The sequence below is a fragment of the Phyllostomus discolor genome, chromosome 6, assembly GCF_004126475.2.
Source record: "Phyllostomus discolor isolate MPI-MPIP mPhyDis1 chromosome 6, mPhyDis1.pri.v3, whole genome shotgun sequence".
In the NCBI taxonomy this organism is placed as follows: Eukaryota; Metazoa; Chordata; class Mammalia; order Chiroptera; family Phyllostomidae; genus Phyllostomus; species Phyllostomus discolor.
Window position 1 is genome coordinate 168,430,093 of NC_040908.2, and position 18,950 is coordinate 168,449,042.

General features: G+C 65.3%; 1 protein-coding gene across 9 annotated transcripts in view; it reads left to right on the forward strand.

Annotated features, from left to right (window-relative positions):
• ANO1 (anoctamin 1) overlaps positions 1–18,950 on the forward strand; it is a 140,044-nt gene that overhangs the window by 58,842 nt on the left and 62,252 nt on the right. For 8 of the 9 annotated variants that reach the window (XM_036029815.1, XM_036029814.1, XM_036029816.1 and 5 more), the window contains 2 exons: positions 9,806–9,978; positions 16,265–16,597. In XM_036029815.1, coding sequence (XP_035885708.1) covers positions 9,806–9,978; positions 16,265–16,597 — 506 coding nt within the window. Of the gene's footprint in view, positions 1–9,348; positions 9,434–9,805; positions 9,979–16,264; positions 16,598–18,950 lie in introns of those variants that run through there. The other variant, XM_036029820.1, reaches the window with a different exon arrangement.

Sequence of the window (18,950 nt, forward strand, 5' to 3'; positions counted from 1 at the left end):
ACGGCCAGCAGGCGGCCACATGCCGATCTTCCCCTGTCGTCGCAGCAGTGACCTCACGGCGGTGACCTCACAGCGGTGACCCCCAGGTGCCAAGCTGCGGCATTATGGGTGGGACCCCTGCGTCCCAGCGGCCTACGCGGGACCGATGAGGAAATGGGGGCCCCAGAAGCTACGTAATGTGTCCACAGAGACACGCCGTGGGCATGCGGGGACCCAGAGGGAGGAGGCCGATGCCTGGCACTGTCACTGGATTTTCTGGAACGTTCCATTCCGATGATAGAGTCTCCTTGAAGTCCTCTGGGATGACCCTCTCCACACCCCCCTGGGGAGCACCTGCCATGTGTCCGGGCCAAAGGCAGGGCACCACCCCCTCTCCTTGGTGAGAGGAGTGGGCAGGGCCCAGGCCGGGCCATCCCTGTGACAGTCCACTGTGCAGGGGACCAAAGGTCCCCGAGGCCCCCAGGCACACGGCAGGAGGAGGCACCCACAGCACAGACTCCCCTGCAGCCCTGGGTCCTGAGCTCTGCTGGTTCCGAGGGGGAATGCCTGCCCACCCCTGAGAAGCCGGGAGAGGCCGTGTGACCACATGGGATGCCAGCTGCTGCCAGGCACTGCCCACGGTGGTCACTCTGGTCACTTCCGATCCCCTCTGCCCTGCTCCGGAGCAACCCTTAGAGCTCTCCAAGGCCTGTGTCAGCTGTGTCACCCGGTGGCAGTGCCGAGGGGCACCTGTGTGATGGATGTCCCACCCAGCGCCCCCTGCCAATGGCAGGTGCCTCCTCCAGGCCCCAGGTGCCCGCCCCACCGCACCCTCCCCTTCCTGGAGCAGCTCCCCCCACCCTTGCCTTCCTGGATCCTGGTGGTCCCTTAGGCCTCAGCTATGAAGCTGCTCCCTCCGGGGAACCTTCCGGAACCCACCATGGCCTCTCTTTCTCATGCCTTCCGTCCCCAGTGGCCCGTCGGTGTTCTGACTTTCCCAGGTGACTATAAACCCTGGCAGGTGGGCCCGCCTTCCCCTGAGTGTCCCCAGCTCACAGCTCTGTGGCTGCACACAGTGGGGCCTCAGTAAATGTGCTGATGGCCCGGGGGAGGGGACAGCACCCTCCTGCCTGGAGGGCCCAGCCCTGCCCCCTCCCTGGGCGAGGACTCACAGTCAGAGGCGGCTCGTCAGGGGGCGCTGTGAGGCTGCTGGACGGGTGGCCCCCCCAAATTTCTCCTGGAGGCCCCATCAGCTAGAAAACGTCCCCGCTCCACCCGGTGCCAGAGCCGCGGACACCGGCAGAGCACACATTCTGTGCTCCTCTGTGCTTCTGGCGAAGGCCTGTGCAGCCCGCGGCGTGCCGGCCCTGCCGGGGGCTGAGAAGGCGGTGGAGCGCGTGCACAGAGGTCCCCGCTTTCCCAGGGCAGGGCGGGGCAAAGGTCAGGGGGCAAGTGCTGTGCGAGAACAAGGGCCCGGGCCCGAGGGCCCCGAGAGTTCTCCAGAAAGGCGCTCTTGGGTCAGGGGATGCGAGGGGAACCCGTGAACTCCCGTGAGGCCATCAGCACGTGTCTCACCGCCGTGGGAGGGGACCCCAGTGGTCCCCATGGTCACTGAAGGGAAAACAGTCCCCTTTGTCTGGTCCCCAAGGTAAACAGGCTGTGGGCTGTGACCTGGAGCGGCAGGAAGGGAAGGCTGCCACCGTCTCCTCCCCGGAAAGCCGGCCCCACGCGTCACTGGCACTGCAGGGACCCGGCCAGCTCCGAGGACGGATGGCCACGTGCCCTCGTCCTCTCCAGAGCGCGCTCATGGAGGCTGGGAGGGCCGGCGCTTTTCCCCCTGGACAGAGGACGTGCCCCTGCAGACTCTGCCCGATCCGTCTCTCGGCACGATAGGAGTTCCTTTCCCCCTCGTTTCCCTCGTGGAAGGAACTGGGGCACCAACGTCCCCCCGACAAAGGCTGGGTGGCGGGGAGGCCCTGCTGCAGTTCCGCAGAGCGGGGTGTCCCGGGGAGGCAGGAGGGGGTGGCCCGGGGGTGGCAGCATCTCCAGGTGCTCCTGTTGAGCATAAGATCGTGGAGTGAAAAGAATAATAGCCCCTCCCCATCTTCTTGCTGCTTGGGAGCAGGTGAAGGTCAGTGGGGGAAAGGGAAGGCTCGGTGTTCCAGAAGGCCTGAATTCAGACCTGCCGGTTCCGCGCGAACGGCAGCTCTGGGAAGCGGCCAGCTGGAGGCAGAGGCGGGGCGCCAGGGCAGGTGGCCCATGGCCCTCGCATACCTGTGTGGCCGCGGTCTTGCAGGATCTGCAGGGAGAAGCTGCCGTCGCTGGGGCGAGCTCCCGGGCGGATTTCGGGGCCACTGATTGTATGCACGTGAGGGACAGGGCCACCTTCGGGTCCCTCTTTCACCCTGTGTGATGGACAGGCCGGCGTGCGTGTGGCTGGGTGCGTCCACGGGACAGGGCCTGGGCTTGTGTTGGCGTCAGCAAAGCGGGCAGAAGGGCGGAGCCGGCTCACTGTCGGTTATCGCCACGTCTGCAGAGACCTCGGCTTCTCTCCACCCCCTCCAAGGGTCTTCCTTTTTAAAGAAAAAATTGCATTGGAGTCCACACTTGTCGAATATCTGGCCCCATTCTGTGCCCTTTTCCTGGGTCCCTACGGCTCACGCCTGGTGTCGTTCTCAGGCATAAAAATCCGAAGCCACCACATTCTGACCAGCAGCCTGGAGCTGGCCCTGGAGGCCACGGTCAGAATAGTGAGGCGGCGACGCCGTGGGTGGCAGCGGCTGAGCCGGTGGAGGCGAACAAAGCCGGGAGGGGGTGAGGGCGGGCAGAGGCGGCGGGAGAATGGGTGCGTGAGCATGTACACGTGTGAGCACACGGATGGGCTCATGAACTGATGGGGCGAGGCGAGCAACCGGGGAGGGACCGAGTGCGTGAGCGAGGGAATGAACGTGGGAGTGAGCCGTGGGTGAGCGAGCGCATGAACGAACCCCTTGACCAGCCAGCACGGTGCTCTCGGAAGAGCCAGAGGCAGGAGCCTGAGACAGCGCCTTCTTGGGGCCCCACGGGCTTGAGCGCCGGCCTGACCCCGGCGCCCAGGAGCCCTCCCCTGCAGCAAGGAGTTCCGCTGCGTGCGCACACAGTCGGGCAGCCGTGGACACGTGCTGCCCGCACGACACAGGGGGCCCTGGGAAGTCACCCTCAGGGGCCGGTGCCCTTCCTGTTGAGCTCGCTCACCTGCACCCTTGATGGCCCGTGCAACCAGCCTTCGTCACCAAAGACTGTTCTGTCCACGTATTTCAGGAAGCCCCCTCCAGCCGGGCCTCAGGGTGGTTTTCCCTAAACGAAACTTCTGTCCATCGGCCATTCTTCCTGAAACCGTGAAAGGGTCCCACGGGAGGCCGCCGGGTGTCTGGTTCGTCGGTGTTGTTAACAGCGTTCACTCCTCTCCCGACGCTAAAACTAATCTGTGCCCCAGCCTCAGACACACAGACCCGCGTGCCGCGGAGTAAAAGCCCTCCCATGGGTGCCGACCGCGGAGACCCAGGCCCGTGGCTCAGCCGGGCGGCCGCAGTCCTGCCCGCACGCGGCTCGGACGCTGGTCTGCACCACGCAAAACCCACTGCAGGTCTCAGACACGTGCCGGGCAACCAGGACTCTCCCGTGCCTCAGCAGTAATTCTCACACTGACTACACACCGGAGAGACAGTATTTTCCTATATTAGGGCTGCATCAAATATTCCATTACTTCCCTCTGTAACATGGCTGCTGGATGGAACACCTCACTCAGGTCACCCGTGTGGTTCGCGTCCCGTCCTGCTGGGTGGCGCCGCGCTGCGGGGTCCCAGAGTCCCTCCATGAGCGCACAGGAAAGTCCCTCAGGAGCGTGAGGACCAAGGGGTGGCAGCTGGTGGGGGTTCAAGGTCATGACCCCCACCCTGGGTCGGGGAGACCCGCTGGCTTGCTGGTGAGGCCCCCGGTCCGCTGGCCGGTTCACGAGCCCTGAGAACACCGGGCCGCCGCTGTGGCTGGACGCCCAGTGGACGCCCAGTGGATGAAGTGTGCCCCCCGAGAGAACCTGCCGGCCAGCGGCTTGGCTCGGGACAGAGAGCCCAGACCCAGCGCAGGCCCCAGCGTGACACCGATGCTGGCACCCAGTCGGACAGCCGTGGAGACCCAGCCGAACGGGCACCAGGGCTCCCAGGACAGGCCAGCCGCGGTCCCGCAAACAGCCTGTCACTCCAGCCCCGGGGGCTCAGGAAGGTGTTGGCATTGTCCCAGAAAGAAACCTCGGCCACGTCGTCCGTGCAGGGGCTCTGGCTTTGTGCGGTCTTCCGGGAAGGGGGGGGGATGAGGCCATGCGGTCCAGGAGGGTCCCCCCAGCGCCTGTGACCAGGCCCGTGACGTCAGGGCAGCCAGTGCCTCCCCGGGGAGGGGTCTCTAGGGAACCCAAGGGCTGAGTGTGGTCACCGGCCCGGGGGTGGGGCGCTCACACGCCCTGGCACACGCACATACGTGCACGGATGGTGTGGCGCCACCGGGCTGCGTGGTGAGAACTGCTCAGTTCCTTCCCGCCTCAGACCCCGGGGCCCCAAGCGGCCTGCAGCCAGGGGCACCTGGTCCTTCCCTCTCAGAGGCTCCGTGGACCTGGGGGCGGGGGCGGGGGGGCCTGGCCGCCATCGGCTGGGCTCAGCTCAGGGAGGAGCTCCCTTCTCCCGGGGCCGTGGCAGCCCTCGTGGCAGCCCTCGTGGCCGTGGGGCCTCGTGGAAAGGCACTTCCTGTTGCTCGGAGCAGCGCCGACTGCGGCCCTTTGGGCCTCCCAAGCCCCCGGGGGAGGAACTCAACCAGCGGATGAGGCTTTGCAACTCAGCCTTTCCACGGCGTCCCGGGCAGCCTGGTCCGGAGCTGCTGGCTCAGCCCTGTCCCCCTCCCCCACCCCCGGGCAGGTGGGAGGGCTTGCTTAGGAGAGGCGGCCATCTGTCTGTCTGTCTGTCTGTCTATCTGTCGAGGCGAGTGTCCTGATGCCTGCCTGGCTGCGGAGGAGGGAGCTCTTTGAGACCCAGCCTAGACCTTTCCCTGCTCCTCCACAGAAGGGACCCTGGACTGGGGTGGCGGGTGCCAGGGTCTGGGTGTGAGGCCACCTGCCGCCTGAGGGTGGCCATCACCCTCAGGACGTGGGACCGCGCGTCAGTGTTTGTGGGGGACGGTGTGCGGCCAGCACCGGCCGCGGCGAGCATGGGACAGCGGCGTGTTCAGTGCAAACAGGAGCGTGCTCTGGGACGTGCGGGACGGGAAGGGGCTGGGGGCGCAGAAACAGCACGGGAGACGGGAGGGCGGCCGGGCAGAAGCGAGCCCCACCGCCGGGCCGGGCTGCAGCCGGGAGCCGGGCGGCGGAACTGCCATGAGTCATGCCAGTGACCCGGGACGGAGAGGCTTCCGGGAGGAGGCGGCGTGCTGAGCTGGCGCTGGCGGGCTCCGACCCACCCCGGGCGTGTTTTCAGAGTTCCTAGGAATTCTCAGGAGGAGGCGGGCCTCCGACAACCCGGGCCCGGAGACGGCAGCAGCGTGGGTCCTGCGGAGGGAAGCAACCCCCCAGTTAGGGCTTCGCGCCTTGGCCGCGTTCCAGGACGCTGGGCCTGCGGTTTCCGTGCCCGCAGGGGTCCCCCCCCCCCCCGCCCTGAGCTGTGACTCGCAGGCCTCGGCTCAGAGGCCTGACATCATCGGGGGAAGGAAATGACAGTGGCCGTCTCCCGCCCACCAGCTCCCCTTGTGAATCCCCCAAGCACGTCTTCCCCGGGACAATTGCCCCCGAGTCCCTTTTAGCGCGTTAGGTCATCTACCTGTTTGGGGCCGCCGCCCGGAGACTGGGAAAGGGCAGGGAGCCAGCAGCTCCGGAGCGGGCGGGGGGCCGGCGGCGGTGGGGCTCACAATAGCCCTGAGTCACAGCTGCTCACTCCTTCCATGCCCCCCCCGCCGGGCTGTCCTGCCCGTGAGTCAAAGGCCTGTATTCAGCACCCGGAGCCTGGAGCTCCGTCCTGGGGAGAAAGCTGCCCCCGGCAGGGGTGGCCCGGACCCGGGGACAGAGCCGCCCCGCTGCCCGGCAGCAGCCCCTGCACCAGCCAGGGGCGGCCGTGGCGGGGGTCTGTGTGTTCTGTGAGGGCGAGCCAGACCTGCTGCCTTGTAGCTCTGTGTGCGTGAGAGTGTGTGTGCGAGGGTGTGTGTGAGGGTGTGTGTGAGAGTGTGTGTTTGAGGATGTGCACGGGAGAGTGTGCGTGAGAGTGTGTGTGTGAGGGTATGTGTGTGAGAGGGTGTGTGAGTGAGTGTGTATGAGGGTGTGTGTAAAAGGGTGTGCGTGTACGAGAGTGCCCACGCTGAAGTCTCGGCGTGAGGGGTCCCTCTGGGCCGTGACGGCACCCAAGCACCCCACCCCCCTAGGCCTCCACATTCTCATCTGAGAAATGGGGCTGGTGAGACCGGCCCCCAGGGCTTCCCCGAGGCTGCAGACGCCCCCCGCCCAGGGGGGTGCCCAGGGGGCGTGCGACAGTGTCTGGAGACACTTCGGTGGTCTCCCTGAGACAGGGAGGTGCCGCCTGCACTGGGGGCTGGTGCCCTGGAATGCTACCGACCCCCCTGCAGCGCACAGGCCCCGCCCCCAGGGTGGGACTGACCCAGAAGCCCCCACTGTCAACAATTGAGCACATCAAAAGAGACCACCCTGGAATAGCCCCTGCCCGGACCCCAGGCCTGGCGGGGGTGTCAGAGGGCCCCGTCCTGCCGCACTCTGCAGACCCCCAGGAGGGCCACCTTGTCGGTGAGCCGCGCACGGCCAGGCGGGCGCTCAGACTCGCGAGTGCGCCCCTCGGTGGAGAGGAGAGCGAGGGGTCCTCCCTCGTGGGCAGGCGAGGAGGGGCGGGCATGGTGAACACCAGCCCGGATGGGGAGGATGCCCTGCTGAGCCTCCAACGTCCCCTGATGCTTGCGAGGCCCTCTCCCGCGTCCGCTGTCACTGGGCGCCTGTTCGCCTGACATTAAAATGTCAGCAAGGACGGAAGTGCCTGACGGTGGGTGACATCGCCGGAACACCGGAGGGCACCACGGTGACAAACCCCGGGCAGGCTGTCGAGCCCAGACTCGCCTAGCCAGACGCACGGTTTAGGCTAACGAGACGGGGTTTTACTGATTCCTGAGCCGGGAGTTCATCCTGCTGCCGAAATCCGTCCCTGTGGGTTTGCAAATGAGGGGACTCCCCGAGTCAAGAAACAGAAAGTGCAAAACTAACCCGGGGGTCTACGCAGAGGGGCCAGCCTGCCGGCAGTTAGCACCTCCGAGCAGACATGGAACCCCGACCCCGGGAAGGTGTCCCACCCACGGGGGCCGCTGAAGCCGCCCCCGTTCCAGTCCGCTAGCTCGGAAGCTACCTCCACGTGGGGAATCCCGTCGCCCCTCCCCGGTTCGGGCGGACTGTTGGTTTTCCTTTGGCTGGTCCCTGACATCCCGGGATCCGAGGACCCCCCCCCCCGAGCCCAGACCATAAAGGGTCCGGGAGGGGAAGTGACCCTCACTGGCCGGCCGTCTGCCCACTCGGCGCGGCCAGCATCTCCCTGCCATGTGTGGAAGCGTTTCCACACTGCCCGCCGGGCAGGACGGGGAGCTGAGAGGAGGCGGGAGGCGGGGAGGGGGCAAAGCAGGGAAGTCCACTGTCGCGTGGCCGAGAAAGGACACTCTCCAGGCGGGCAGGCGTCTTGAACAGCCGGCTAAGGGCGAAAACCTTAGGCAGGCACAGGAGCCCCCAAAAGGGCTCAGCACCCTCTCGTGGTCAGAGGTCAAGTGTCGATTCCCCAGACTTTGGGGAATGCCAGTGTGCCCGGGACTGAGGAATCGCCTATGTACTCTTTTTCAGAAATCACACCTCGTAGGCTTCGAGACCCTTAGGTCTTGAAAATAAATTCAGAAAGACAACGGGAGGGTCGCCCCGCCGTGGGGGTTCACCAACGGGAACGAGAATGGCGTTGCATCGCCCCGCGTGGCTCCTCCCAGCTCTGAACAGCGTGAACTTTTAGGGGTGCGCTCTCCGGGGCGTGGCGGAGACCGGGGAGGGCAGTTTCCGGCGGGGACTTGGCCAGCCTGGCGCACGTCTCCAAACCTGTTATCCCTGTCCAGGGTGCAGACAAAGGGTCCTTCAGGGCCACCGGCGCCCGTGGGCAAGGCCAGCCCAAGGACAGAGTAACCTTCCTGCCCCTCTCCAAGTTCAAGAAACAAACGGGAGCCCGGAGGAGGCGGAGAGGTGGGAAGGGGAGGCCACCACAATGACAGAAGGACAGCACTGGTGCCAGCAGCCACCGCGCCCCAGCCTGTGCCGGGGCCTGGCACGGCACTGCGGCTTCGCACACTCTTGAGGCTCACAGACGACAGAGGTTCTGTGGGGCCCAGGAGCCTCGGCCAAGGTCACGGGGCCCCAAAATGCCAGAGCTGGAAGCAGACTCCATCCTCCTCCCCCTCCCCCATCCTGTCTGATTCCAGAACCCACCCTTGGCATGCCGGTGACGTTGTGGCCTTGGAAGGCGGCTCTGTAACCCCTTCCGTAGGCCCTGAATGCTGCTCAGGGGCCAGTCATCACCCAGTGGTGGAGGGCCGACTGCGTGGACCCTCCGTAAAGTGAGGTGGAGGGGAGGAAGGGAGTGCTGTAGTTGAGGGACAGGCAGGCACAGAGAGGGGCCTGGTGCTGGGGTGAGGGACAATCCAGGACAGCTTCCTGGAGGAGGTGGCCTTAGCACACAACTCGAGGAACTAACAGGATGCAGGGAAGCAGCGCAAAAGGAGACTTAGTTCCCAGTGGGTAGGGTTGCCAGTGTGGCCCCTGGAGGCTAAACCTGGCTGTGACTGCCCCTGGAGACCACCATCCTCCTGCAGGGATACGGGATTAAAAACCTGTCCTGAGAGCACCTACTATGTGCCAGGCTCCTGCTCCTCCCGGGAGGAGAGTGATGGAAGTCACCATCCCTCCCTCAGGGAGGCAGTAGGGAGTCGTGCAAGGAGTGCAGGCAAGGGGGCAAACCCGGCCCCCCTCCCCTGGCCTTCTAGCCCCCTGCCCCTCGTGCAACCGGAGGACCCGGCTGTGAGGGTTAAGCAAGACCGGCTGTATGAGGGACTCTGATTGTGCCGGTCACAGACTACTCAGCATTCCATAAATGGGGGTGGCCGGCAACATTAGGGGGTTGGGGGGTGGGGGGGATGGGAGAGACGCCCAGGAGGCCAGGGCAAGCCCAGGAGGGCGGGCCTGCAGAAAGCTGGGGAGGCTGCCCGGAGGAGGAGGTGAGGCCGAATGACAGCAGGAGTCTGACAGCGGGTGGAGGGGGAAGGGGCAGGCCGTGCATTCCTGACTTCACTCTCAGACGCCTCTCCCCTGCACGGCGACCGGCAGAGAAGTGCGGCCGTGGCTCTGAGACTTTCATTTAAGGTGGGGGCTGCTGGGAGTTTCCTCCCACGTTTGCAACTTTGGCCACCCTCAAAAAAAAAAAAAAATCCAAGGGGCATTTTCCCCGGATAAAAATAAAACTTGGAGGGGGCCCGCAGGAATGCACTACTTTCTTCCTGTGTTTAAATTTCTACGGAAAATCTGACCCGCGGCCGCCGCCCCTGCCCGGAGCGGGCTCAGGGAGCTTATATCTTTAAGGAAAAGAGAGCAGGGCAGGCGGCCCCCCGGGGCGCGGCAGGGTGGGCGCGCGGGGCGCGGGGGCCGGCAGGCGGCAGAGGGCGGCGGGCGGAGCAGGAGGCCCGGCCCCCTGCGAGCGAGCGCGCCTGCCGCGAACGCTGCCGTGTCCGCTTGCAGAGGCCGCCGGGGCCGTGGATGGGGAGGGCGCGCCGCCCGGCGGTCCCGGCGCACAGGCAGCCGCGATGAGGGTCAACGAGAAGTACTCGACGCTCCCGGCCGAGGACCGCAGCGTCCACATCATCAACATCTGCGCCATCGAGGACATCGGCTACCTGCCTTCCGAGGGCACGGTGAGTGCGAGCGGCCGCGAGCGGGCGGGAGGGCCGCGCACCTGCGCCGCGCCCGGGGAGAGGGCGGCCCGGAAGGGAGGGGGCGCGTCCGGGGGCGCGTCCGGGGGGCGCCCACCGCGCACGTGGGGCGCGGCCGCCGGCAAGCGCGCGGTCTGCGGGTCCGGGGTCCGGAATCCGGACCCGCCCGCCCGCCCAACGCGGCGCCCCTCGCCCCTCGCCCCAGCCCCTGGGGCTCCGCGTCTCAGTTCCCAGTCGCTTCGCCCGGGCCTGGAGCCCAAGCCGGAGAGCACGGCTGGGGCCCTGGATGGGACATTCCCTTCCTGTTGGTGCTGGCTGGGGCAGCCAGGGTGGGGGTGGGGGTGGGGGTGGGGGGGAGCCGGTCCTCCGGAGGAGGGTGGCAGCCTCCAGGCCCCCCTCCCGCTGCCACCGTCTGGCCACAGCTGCGCCCCTCTGGCCTTGGACCCGCCGGAGTCTCCCTCACCTGCCCGGGACGCAGGGAGTTCCCAGAGCCTGCAGCTGGCACGGGAACTCCCAACGCCCGGGGCGGCAGGCTGGCTCGGCCGCGTTGAGACTTCGTTCCATGCTGGTCCCTGTCTCCACCCAGCACCCGGGCTGATCGGGGTGGCAGCCCAGACATGGGAGCCAGTGCTGAGCCAGCCGTGTGGTTGGAGAACCTCTTTGGGGTCCCCGCTGCCCCCACATTCCGTCCAGCGGGGGCCCAGCAGTCATAGGGATCCCTGGTGAGGGGAATGGCTTCAGGTTAGAACAAAGTTTGCCCGGGGGGGTGGGGGGAAGGTCTGAGATCCACGCCCTCGGCTGGGAGAGCCTCGCGGCTGCTCACTCATCAGAGAACAGACTCCCCTTCCCCCAGGGCCAAGGCCCCCTCTCCCCGGGCGGTGCCAACGCCCCAGGCCCAGTGCTTGTCCCGGGCCAAGCCCAGGATCGCCCTGGCCTGCCTGTAGCCTCAGGGCTGGACACTGGCGTCTGGGGAGGTGCCCGCCAGGTAGGATCCCCGCAGGGCAGAGGCTGGGAGGCCCCACACGCCCTGGGGACACCACGGGAGCTTCTTGAGGTCATTTCCAGGCTCCTCCGCGGTCGGGCTCTCGCGGAGGCGTGGGGAGCACTGGGAACCAGTGTGGGTGGGGAGGGCGGGGTCTGCCTGCCATAACCACCACCGGGCTCCAGGTCTCCGGGGTCATCCTTTCGACAAACCCTGTGGGCAGGCCGTGTGCCAGGCCGGGCTGCATCCCGGGCACCCCCACCCCACCCCCCAGGGACTGAGACAGGGACGCCGAGCCCATCGGGGCCCGAAGGAGCAGTGAGGGAACATTCCCCAGGGCGGTGGCAAGGGGCATGTCCACAGCCCTGGGCCCCGCGCTGCACATCAGCTCACGTAACTCTCCAACGACCCTGTGGGGTAGGCGCCGCTGCTCCCCATGGGGAAGCTGGCGCCAAAGGGCAGCCTGATGCGCTGCCCCCAGACCACCCGCAGCCGGGGGAGGGTGGGGGGCAGAGAGAGGGCTGGGAAGAGCCAAGACAAGAAAGCAGGCAGCCTCCTGAAGGAATGGGCATTCTGGAGAAGAGGCTAGTTAGTTATCCCTGTGCTGTGTGTGTGTGTGTGTGTGTGTGTGGTGGAGGAGGGGTGTCAGACAAAGCACTGGACTAACGGGGGGCCCAGAGCTGGGAATGCAGAACACCAGTTAGGGGGCGCCACAGAGAGGGGCCATCCAAGGACACGGACAGAGTGGTCCCTCCGGAGGTAGACCAGACTGGACTCCGAGTAAGAAGGGCAGCCCTCAACCCAGCAGGCCCCCCGCCCCAAGTCTCAGTCCCGGGGCTCCCCCCTGCGTGTCCACGTCCAGAAGCTGCCTGCCCTGCGCGCCCCAGGGAGGGCCGCAGAGTCTGCAGAGAGGCCGCTGGGCCCTTCCCGCAGGGTGTCCTCCACAGTCTGGGAGCACGCAGGCCGTTGCAGGCCAGGCCCCTGGCGCTTCCCTTGCACTCCCCGCTGCCTGCGGGCAGGTTTCGGGCATCTCCGCCGGCCCGAGGGCCGTGACTGACTCCGGCCCCGAGTGGGACAGGCGGCCGCGGAGGACGAGCTGGAAGCAGCAGCTAGGAGCGGGGGCGGGGTGGGGGCGGGGAACCTGCCGGGGCATCCCTGGCACAGCTGAAGCCAATCACTGTAGCTCAATCATCTCGAGTGAGCCGGCGACAGTGGCTTCGTGCAGGCAAAGGCCAGAGGGCGTGGGCTGCTTTTCAAAGAGTGCCTCCCGGGTGCTCAGACCCGATGCACCCCCCTCCGTGTGGCGTGGAGGCAGTTTAACCGGCCGTCAGAATGAGCCCGTCCCGGCAGGCTGCCATTCCCACCCGGGACTCGGCACGCTGGGCGCCTCGCCGCTCTCTCATTCCCAAATTCAAGGGTGAAAGTCGCTTTATTGTTCCTGTCTACTGTAATGAGGTGTGAGCCAGGACTCAAAGGCTAGAGGCCAAGGTGGGTGCAATTTATTACACGAAACGATCTTTGTGCTCACCGTGGAGGCTCCCACCTTTGCCCCGCACGCTGCCGGCGCCCGGGGCCCCATCTGTGGCCAAGACAAGCCCAGACACCCCAGAGGCACCTGACGCTGGAACCTGCCCAGATAAGAGCACTTCCCTGCTTATCTGCAGGTTGGAGGTGATGTGTGTGCAGATTACAGAAGCTGCCCGGTCATCAGAAATGGATAGACAGTGCTAGTGGTTTTAAAATTGGGGGGGGGGGGGGGCGGGAGGAATTTGAAATATTTTTGGAATACAACAAAGTTCAGAGTGATGTCCCGCTTGGATCTGGAATTCAAAACCAAAGGAAATTTGGGCAGGTCCCTGATTTCATTGTCCCCATTTTCAGAAGGAAAAAAAGAAAAAAAAAAAGCGAGTGTAGGCGATGTCCCTGGAGCTGTCCTGGGAACTGGGGCTGTTTCACACGGATGTGTCAATTCGGCTCCTAGAGCGTCCACTCCAGGTCGGGGGCCAGACAGAGGAGGGCACCTGGCCCTGCTGGGGACACAGGTGCTCGGGGTTGTAGGGGGAGGGTGGGTTCGGAGAGGCAGGTGTGGCCCAGATGTGGACAGCCCTGTCACTGTGTGCGGCACTTGGGACAGGACACCCCCCCTGTGCAGGACCTTTGTCCCCGACCCTTCCCACGGAACCTCGGCGAGCCATTTCGCTCCCACCACTTTTTCGATCTTCCTTGGGGAAACGCCTTCCGGGAGCACTTCCCCCCCCCAAACATTCGGGGGGTGATCTTCACAATATTTTCTAGCCTCCCGTCAGTCACCCTGTGTCCTCACCAGAATCCTGTGACCTCGGTTGAGCTGTGTCCTCGTGTCTCCCATGAGAAAACCGAGGACACTCAGAGACGGGGAGTGTCCTGTTGGAGTCGCTGGCCTGGCTGGGTCTCGGCTCTGTGTCTCTCCCCGAGGGGCGCCCCCCCCCCCCCAGGAGCAGCACGCAAAACCCAAGCCGTGGTCACACACTCACACATGCATTCCTTCTGCAACCACCCACGCAACACAGTGGATTCCCTGCAGAGTCACCTGCCTCTTAGGCATGGGGAAGGGTAACATTCTGGAGCTTTCCGCAGCCTCTGAAGCAGGAGGCTCTGCATGCAGGCCAACCCCCTTCCTGGCACTGCGAGTGGAACCCGCCCTCCTGTGCTGTCCGGCACAACAAACGCACCCGCTCTGCTGCTCCGTGGAAGGGCCCCGCGGAGTCCCAGGGCCACGGCAGCAGCCTCCGTGGTCGCCCCGTGAGGCTACCTCCCCAGCTCCCTCGAAGCCCAGCTCAGAATTGCTCTCCAGACCCTGGGGGCCTCCCAGCCCAGGTCCAGTGCAGCAGGAAGAGAGCCCACACTTCCCATTGAAAGGTTGCTACCCCCTCCCCCTCCTTCAGGTAGGATCGTCCCCATTTTATCAAGTGAACATGCATGCCAAAAAAAAAAAAAAAAAACACACCTCCCTGGGAGCACGGAGGAGTGCCAGGCCTGGGAGAGCACCGGGACTCACCCCAGCGCTGGGCGCGGCCCCCTGCGTGTCCCGGCAGCGCATCTAGCTCCTTTGACAGCTTTCTGCAATCTAGATTTGGCGCTGCCACCCTCTTTCCCTCGTGGTCCACGCTGGCCACGAGACCGCCCTCCCCTCGCTCTGTCCGTGTGCCGTGTCACTCCCCAGTTAGGGCCAACCTCTGCCGCGTGTCCACGTGCGGGAGGACCTGCTGTGACTGCTGTACACACGGCAACACGTTTCGTCCTTGTGACGACGCTTTGAGGGGAGTCGTGTCAGAGGGGAGAGCAGGTCTTGCAGCCGCCGGGCCCTCTGTTTACAGAGAAGGACCCAGAGGCCGAAGAGAGGGGACAGTGTGCCTGGGGTGAGGCGGCAGTGGTGGCGGAGCCGGTCTTCGAACTCAGGCAGGAGGATGCCCGCTCCAGTGGGCCGCTGTGCCGCCAAGGCCCAGGCGGGCGATGTTTGGGGGTGTTTCCGTGCTCCCCAGACCGTCAGGCCTTCGCCTTGTGGGTCCTCAGTCAGCCTCAGGGGCCAGGGTCTTCCTGTCTCAGGTTGGGGGCGAGTTGGGGCTGCTCCTTAGGGTTATTCCCCGCCCTCTGACTTCCTGGACTGCGTTCCCACGCTCTCGGGGTTTGTCTGAGTCCTCTGTTCAGCCAACCACGGGCACCTTGGGGCCCCCTGCAGGTGCTGGGCCCACCATGTGCACAGCAGGCTCCGGGTGGAGGTGCGCCGGGGGCAACTCCTGGCCCGGCCTCGGGCATCCTGTTGTCTGGCCGGAGGCCCCTGTGAGCGAAGAGCTCCTGGATGGGGGGTTTCCAGGCAGTCCCCACATGTGAGACCTGCACGGGCTGGCGTGGTCGGGGACCCCCAGATCAGGGAGGACAGGGCACGTGTCCCCTGCCGGGCAGTTCTCCCCACAGGGCAGCAGCACCAAGCACGGAGAAGAGAGGGCCTGCAGGTGGGGGGTGCAGCACGTGCAAAGGGGATGAGGATGTCCTGGCTGGCGGGGGCGGCCGGGGAGTGTGGACTTTGAGGGGACAGGAGGTTAGGGAAGGTGGTGCAGGCAAGACCCGAGGATGAACACCCAAGCCAGTACACGGCACCCGGTTTAGCTCTGAAGATACAGTTCCCCACTTGGAAAACAGGGGTGAGTGCCCTGTACAGAGTCTGGAGTGCCTGGGACACGGGCGGCGGGCGGGTGCCCTCGAGCCCTGCCCGCCCCAGGGATTGCGTGTCCACCGTGGCCTGACCCCGTCCCGCATTCTTGCCCTGCCTGGCAGCGGCTCATTCCGAGCGCCGGCTGGTGGCTTCCCCGGGCAGCCTTCGGGTCTGGCTGTTCTGTCCGCTCCGCCAGGGGAAGAGAAGCCCTAACCTCCAGCAGCCAGCTCATGTGACTCTGCACTTCTCGGACATTCCTGAGGTATTGAGGGGAACGAGCCTCTGCCGACGGCACTGGGATCCAGGGCAGGGCGACGGGATGGCCCCCGGGTGCCTGTCCAGGGACTCAGATGGAGATTCTGCCCAGCACGGGCATTCTTTAACTCAGAAAGTCCTGCTGGCCGCCATGGGCGGCTTCTGTTACCCTCCCATTTTACAGAGGTGGCTACTGAGGCCCAGAGCAGGTAGAGAACCGCCCCGGGCCCCGTAGATGGAACGGGTCCAAGCCCAGACTTGGAGCTGGGTCTGGCTGAGTCCGCAGGGCCTGGCCGGTGCTCGGCCACTGTCCCTCATGGCCCCTTCCTCACTCTGCGCTGAGAAAGAGCACCACCTCAAGTCGCAGTTACTCCAGAGGGATAGAGCACCCTGGGTATGCAGGCGGGATTCGAGGCTGGTCTGTCACCCTGGAAACGCCCACCTGGGGGGGGTGCTGGAGGCTGGGCCTCTGCTCTCCCTGCAACCCCGTGTGAAAAGCACTTCTTGGGGTCGACTCTGGTCACCTTTGGCAAGCCACCTGGTCCCTCTGAGCCAGTCTGATCCGGCTCCTAGAACCAGTAGGTGCTCCTAGGGTCGGTGGCCTGCTTGGTGACGTCGTGTGTCCTGAGCAGCGGGTGTTTCCTTCCCGAGGGTTGGCGGCACCGGAAGCCCGGCAGGGGGACCTCGGTCGCGGCTTCCCCGGCACCTGCCTGCATTCCGGGTTTGTTGAATGACTGAGGGATCGAGTGGGTGACCGATTCCGTTTGAAACGTGATCCCTCCAAGGGCCCATCACCGAGAACTTCACGGTGAGTGGGTTTTCCTCTTCTTGCCCCGCAGTTGCTGAACTCGCTGTCCGTGGACCCTGACGCCAAGTGCAAGTATGGGCTGTACTTTAGGGACGGCAAACGCAAGGTGGACTACGTGCTCGTGTACCATCACAAGAGGCCCTCGGGCAGCAGGACTCTGGCCAGGAGATCCCAGTCCCAGGACTCCAGGCTGTCCGCCCGCAGCGGCAGGCAGGACCAGCCCCTGCCCGGGCTGGGGAGCCCAGAGGGCGCGGACGGGCCAGAGTCTCCACAAGACTTCCACGAGGATGACAAGCGCTTCCGCCGGGCGGAGTACGAAGGGAACCTCCTGGAGGCGGGCCTGGAGCTGGAGTGCGACGAGGATGTAACTATCCCGCTTCTTATTCGCGCGTCGGGTGGGCGGGGCGTCGGGAGGGCGGGCAAGGTGCCGGGTGGGCGGGGCATCCGTGGGGCGTGGCATAAGTCCACGGGGTTGCAACAGGTGGGCGTGGCGTGGGTGGACCGGTTGCGTCGGGGCGGGTCTGTGCAGTTACGTTTTCAGAAACGGGTGTGGGACCCGTTCTCTTGGCTTTAAACCTATGCTAAGGAAGGGGCTATGCGAACGCCAGTCTGGTTAAGGTTGGGTAGTAATCGCTTCCGGGTGGCTCCGGGGAGCCCCGAACCACGCTCCTCCAGGCCACGCCTGCTCTGGGGCAGGGCTGACCTTCTAGCGGTTTCCTGCTCTGGTTCAGTCCCTTCCCCGGGAAGATGGGCCCCAGTCAAGGGACAGAGGACAGCGCTGTCCTGGGAGTCTTGTGGTGGTCGATTATGGCCCTTCTTTCAGACTCAGGTTCTCCAATCAGGAGTGTGGCCTGATTCCTGGGGACCTGGCGCTCTGAAATCCCGCGACTCTGGGGCCCTGCTCCTTGGCAAAGCCCGAGAGCCTGTCTAAGCGCAGAGCACAAGGTGCACCCACCTGGCGAGCAAGGCTGCCCTGGCGGCTTCAGCCGTCCGTGGCTTGCTGGGGCGCCCCTGTCCACCCCTTCATCTCTCTGTGCACGGGGCCTGCCTGCCTTCCACGAACACTGGGGACAGGCCCCTTAAACCGCAGAGCTGTGCTGTGCAACACATTGAGAACAGGACAAGTGGTCAGCACGTTACCTTAGGAAGCTAGCAGTGCCCGAGATAAAACCGATATCAATCTGCTGTTGATGAGAACCGTGATCAGTAATGAGTGCTTTGGGTCCGGGGGACGCGAACGCCTGTGGCGGTGAATTAGGGACCCCGGAGTGTGCTGTCTGTTTCGTGACAAGGTCGTAGGACGTCCCCTGAAAGCAATGAAAACGCCCAGCAGTCCTCTTTCCACCCTGACCAGCCCGCGCGGGCCGTGTGCTCAGCACCAAGCATCTCTCTGGGTCTTGCTCACTTTCGGGGGCTGGGCTGCCTGCCAGGCGTGGGCGACTTCCGCCGCAGGGATGTTGGGGTTGCGAGGACGTATGAGGGGCCTTCCAACGCTTTGATGGCCGGGAAGCGAGGATTTGACCCCGGCAAGGTTGCCGAGGGCCTCTGCCCCTGACTCGGAGCAGCAGTGGCAAATGAGTGTGCACAGGCCGCCCCGAATTGGGGGGCTCAGGCCTGTGCTGCAGCCCCTCGAAGGGGGCAGTCGTTGTCGCTGACTTCTTGCACTGTCCCGCCGTGCCGGCCCTGCGGCTCTTCGTGGAGACGGTGCCGCCGCCGTGCAGGGCGGACCGCAACGCGTCTCCCTCCGCCGGGAGCAGCACACACTCCGGGCTCCACCGGGCGGGAGAGGCGGCCGGCGGGGGCGGGGCGTGCAGAGCCGCCAACTTGGGCTCCGTGCGCTGGGGGCCTGGTCTGTGCACCGAGGGACTTTCTGTCGCTGTCGCTACGGCTGTGAAATCTCACGCTCGAGAGGACCCGCCGAGGCTGGGTGATCCACACTGGGCCAGGCCCCATCCCAGGCCCTCCACCTGCCCTTTGCAAGGCGGGCCACGCTGCTTAGGCCTCAGTGTCACCGAGTGCCCCGTGGAGGTAAACACAGTGTTTCCGTCACTGCGTTATCGTGAGCGAAGTGCAAAGGGCCCGGCTCGGAGTCTGGCGCCTGGCGAGTTCTTACCGACTGACCGTGTTACTGTTCCTCGGGCCGGGAAACAGCTGGGCCCACGCAGGAGAGGAGGAGAGAGCGGCATCTTTTCAAAACCTCCGTATTCTCTGCCGTGACTTAGAAGTGAAAAGCAAACGTAAACATTGGTTACTGACGCCAAGAAACGATCCTGTGTTCCCGATAAGGGACCCCCAAATGTCACCGATATTGCCTCGGTGGCTAAAAAGGGGCTTTTCAGCCACCAACTGGCCATTTTTCCATGACAATGCCACGGCGGTATAGCCTAGGCAGCACGAACTTCCGGAGCGGCCAAAGGTGAGTGTGGACTGTTGCGCCGTGGGGTTGCCCCACTGTGTGCCGCAGTTTCCGGGGCCCCCGGAATCTGGGGCTCTCACCAGAGACCAGCAGGCCGGGGTGCTGAGCGAAGCCTTTCTCGGGTACTCCCACCAGCTGTCCCCATTCGGGGCACCAGGACCCACGCAAAGGCCAAGGCTTTTGAGCTCCTGCGGCTTCTGAGCTGTGTGCGGGCTCCTGCCAGCGCGCTTAGCACGGAGCCGGGCTGTGTTTATTTCGGCGGAGAGACGCCCTGGTCAGTGAATCCGCCCCCCGTGCACTC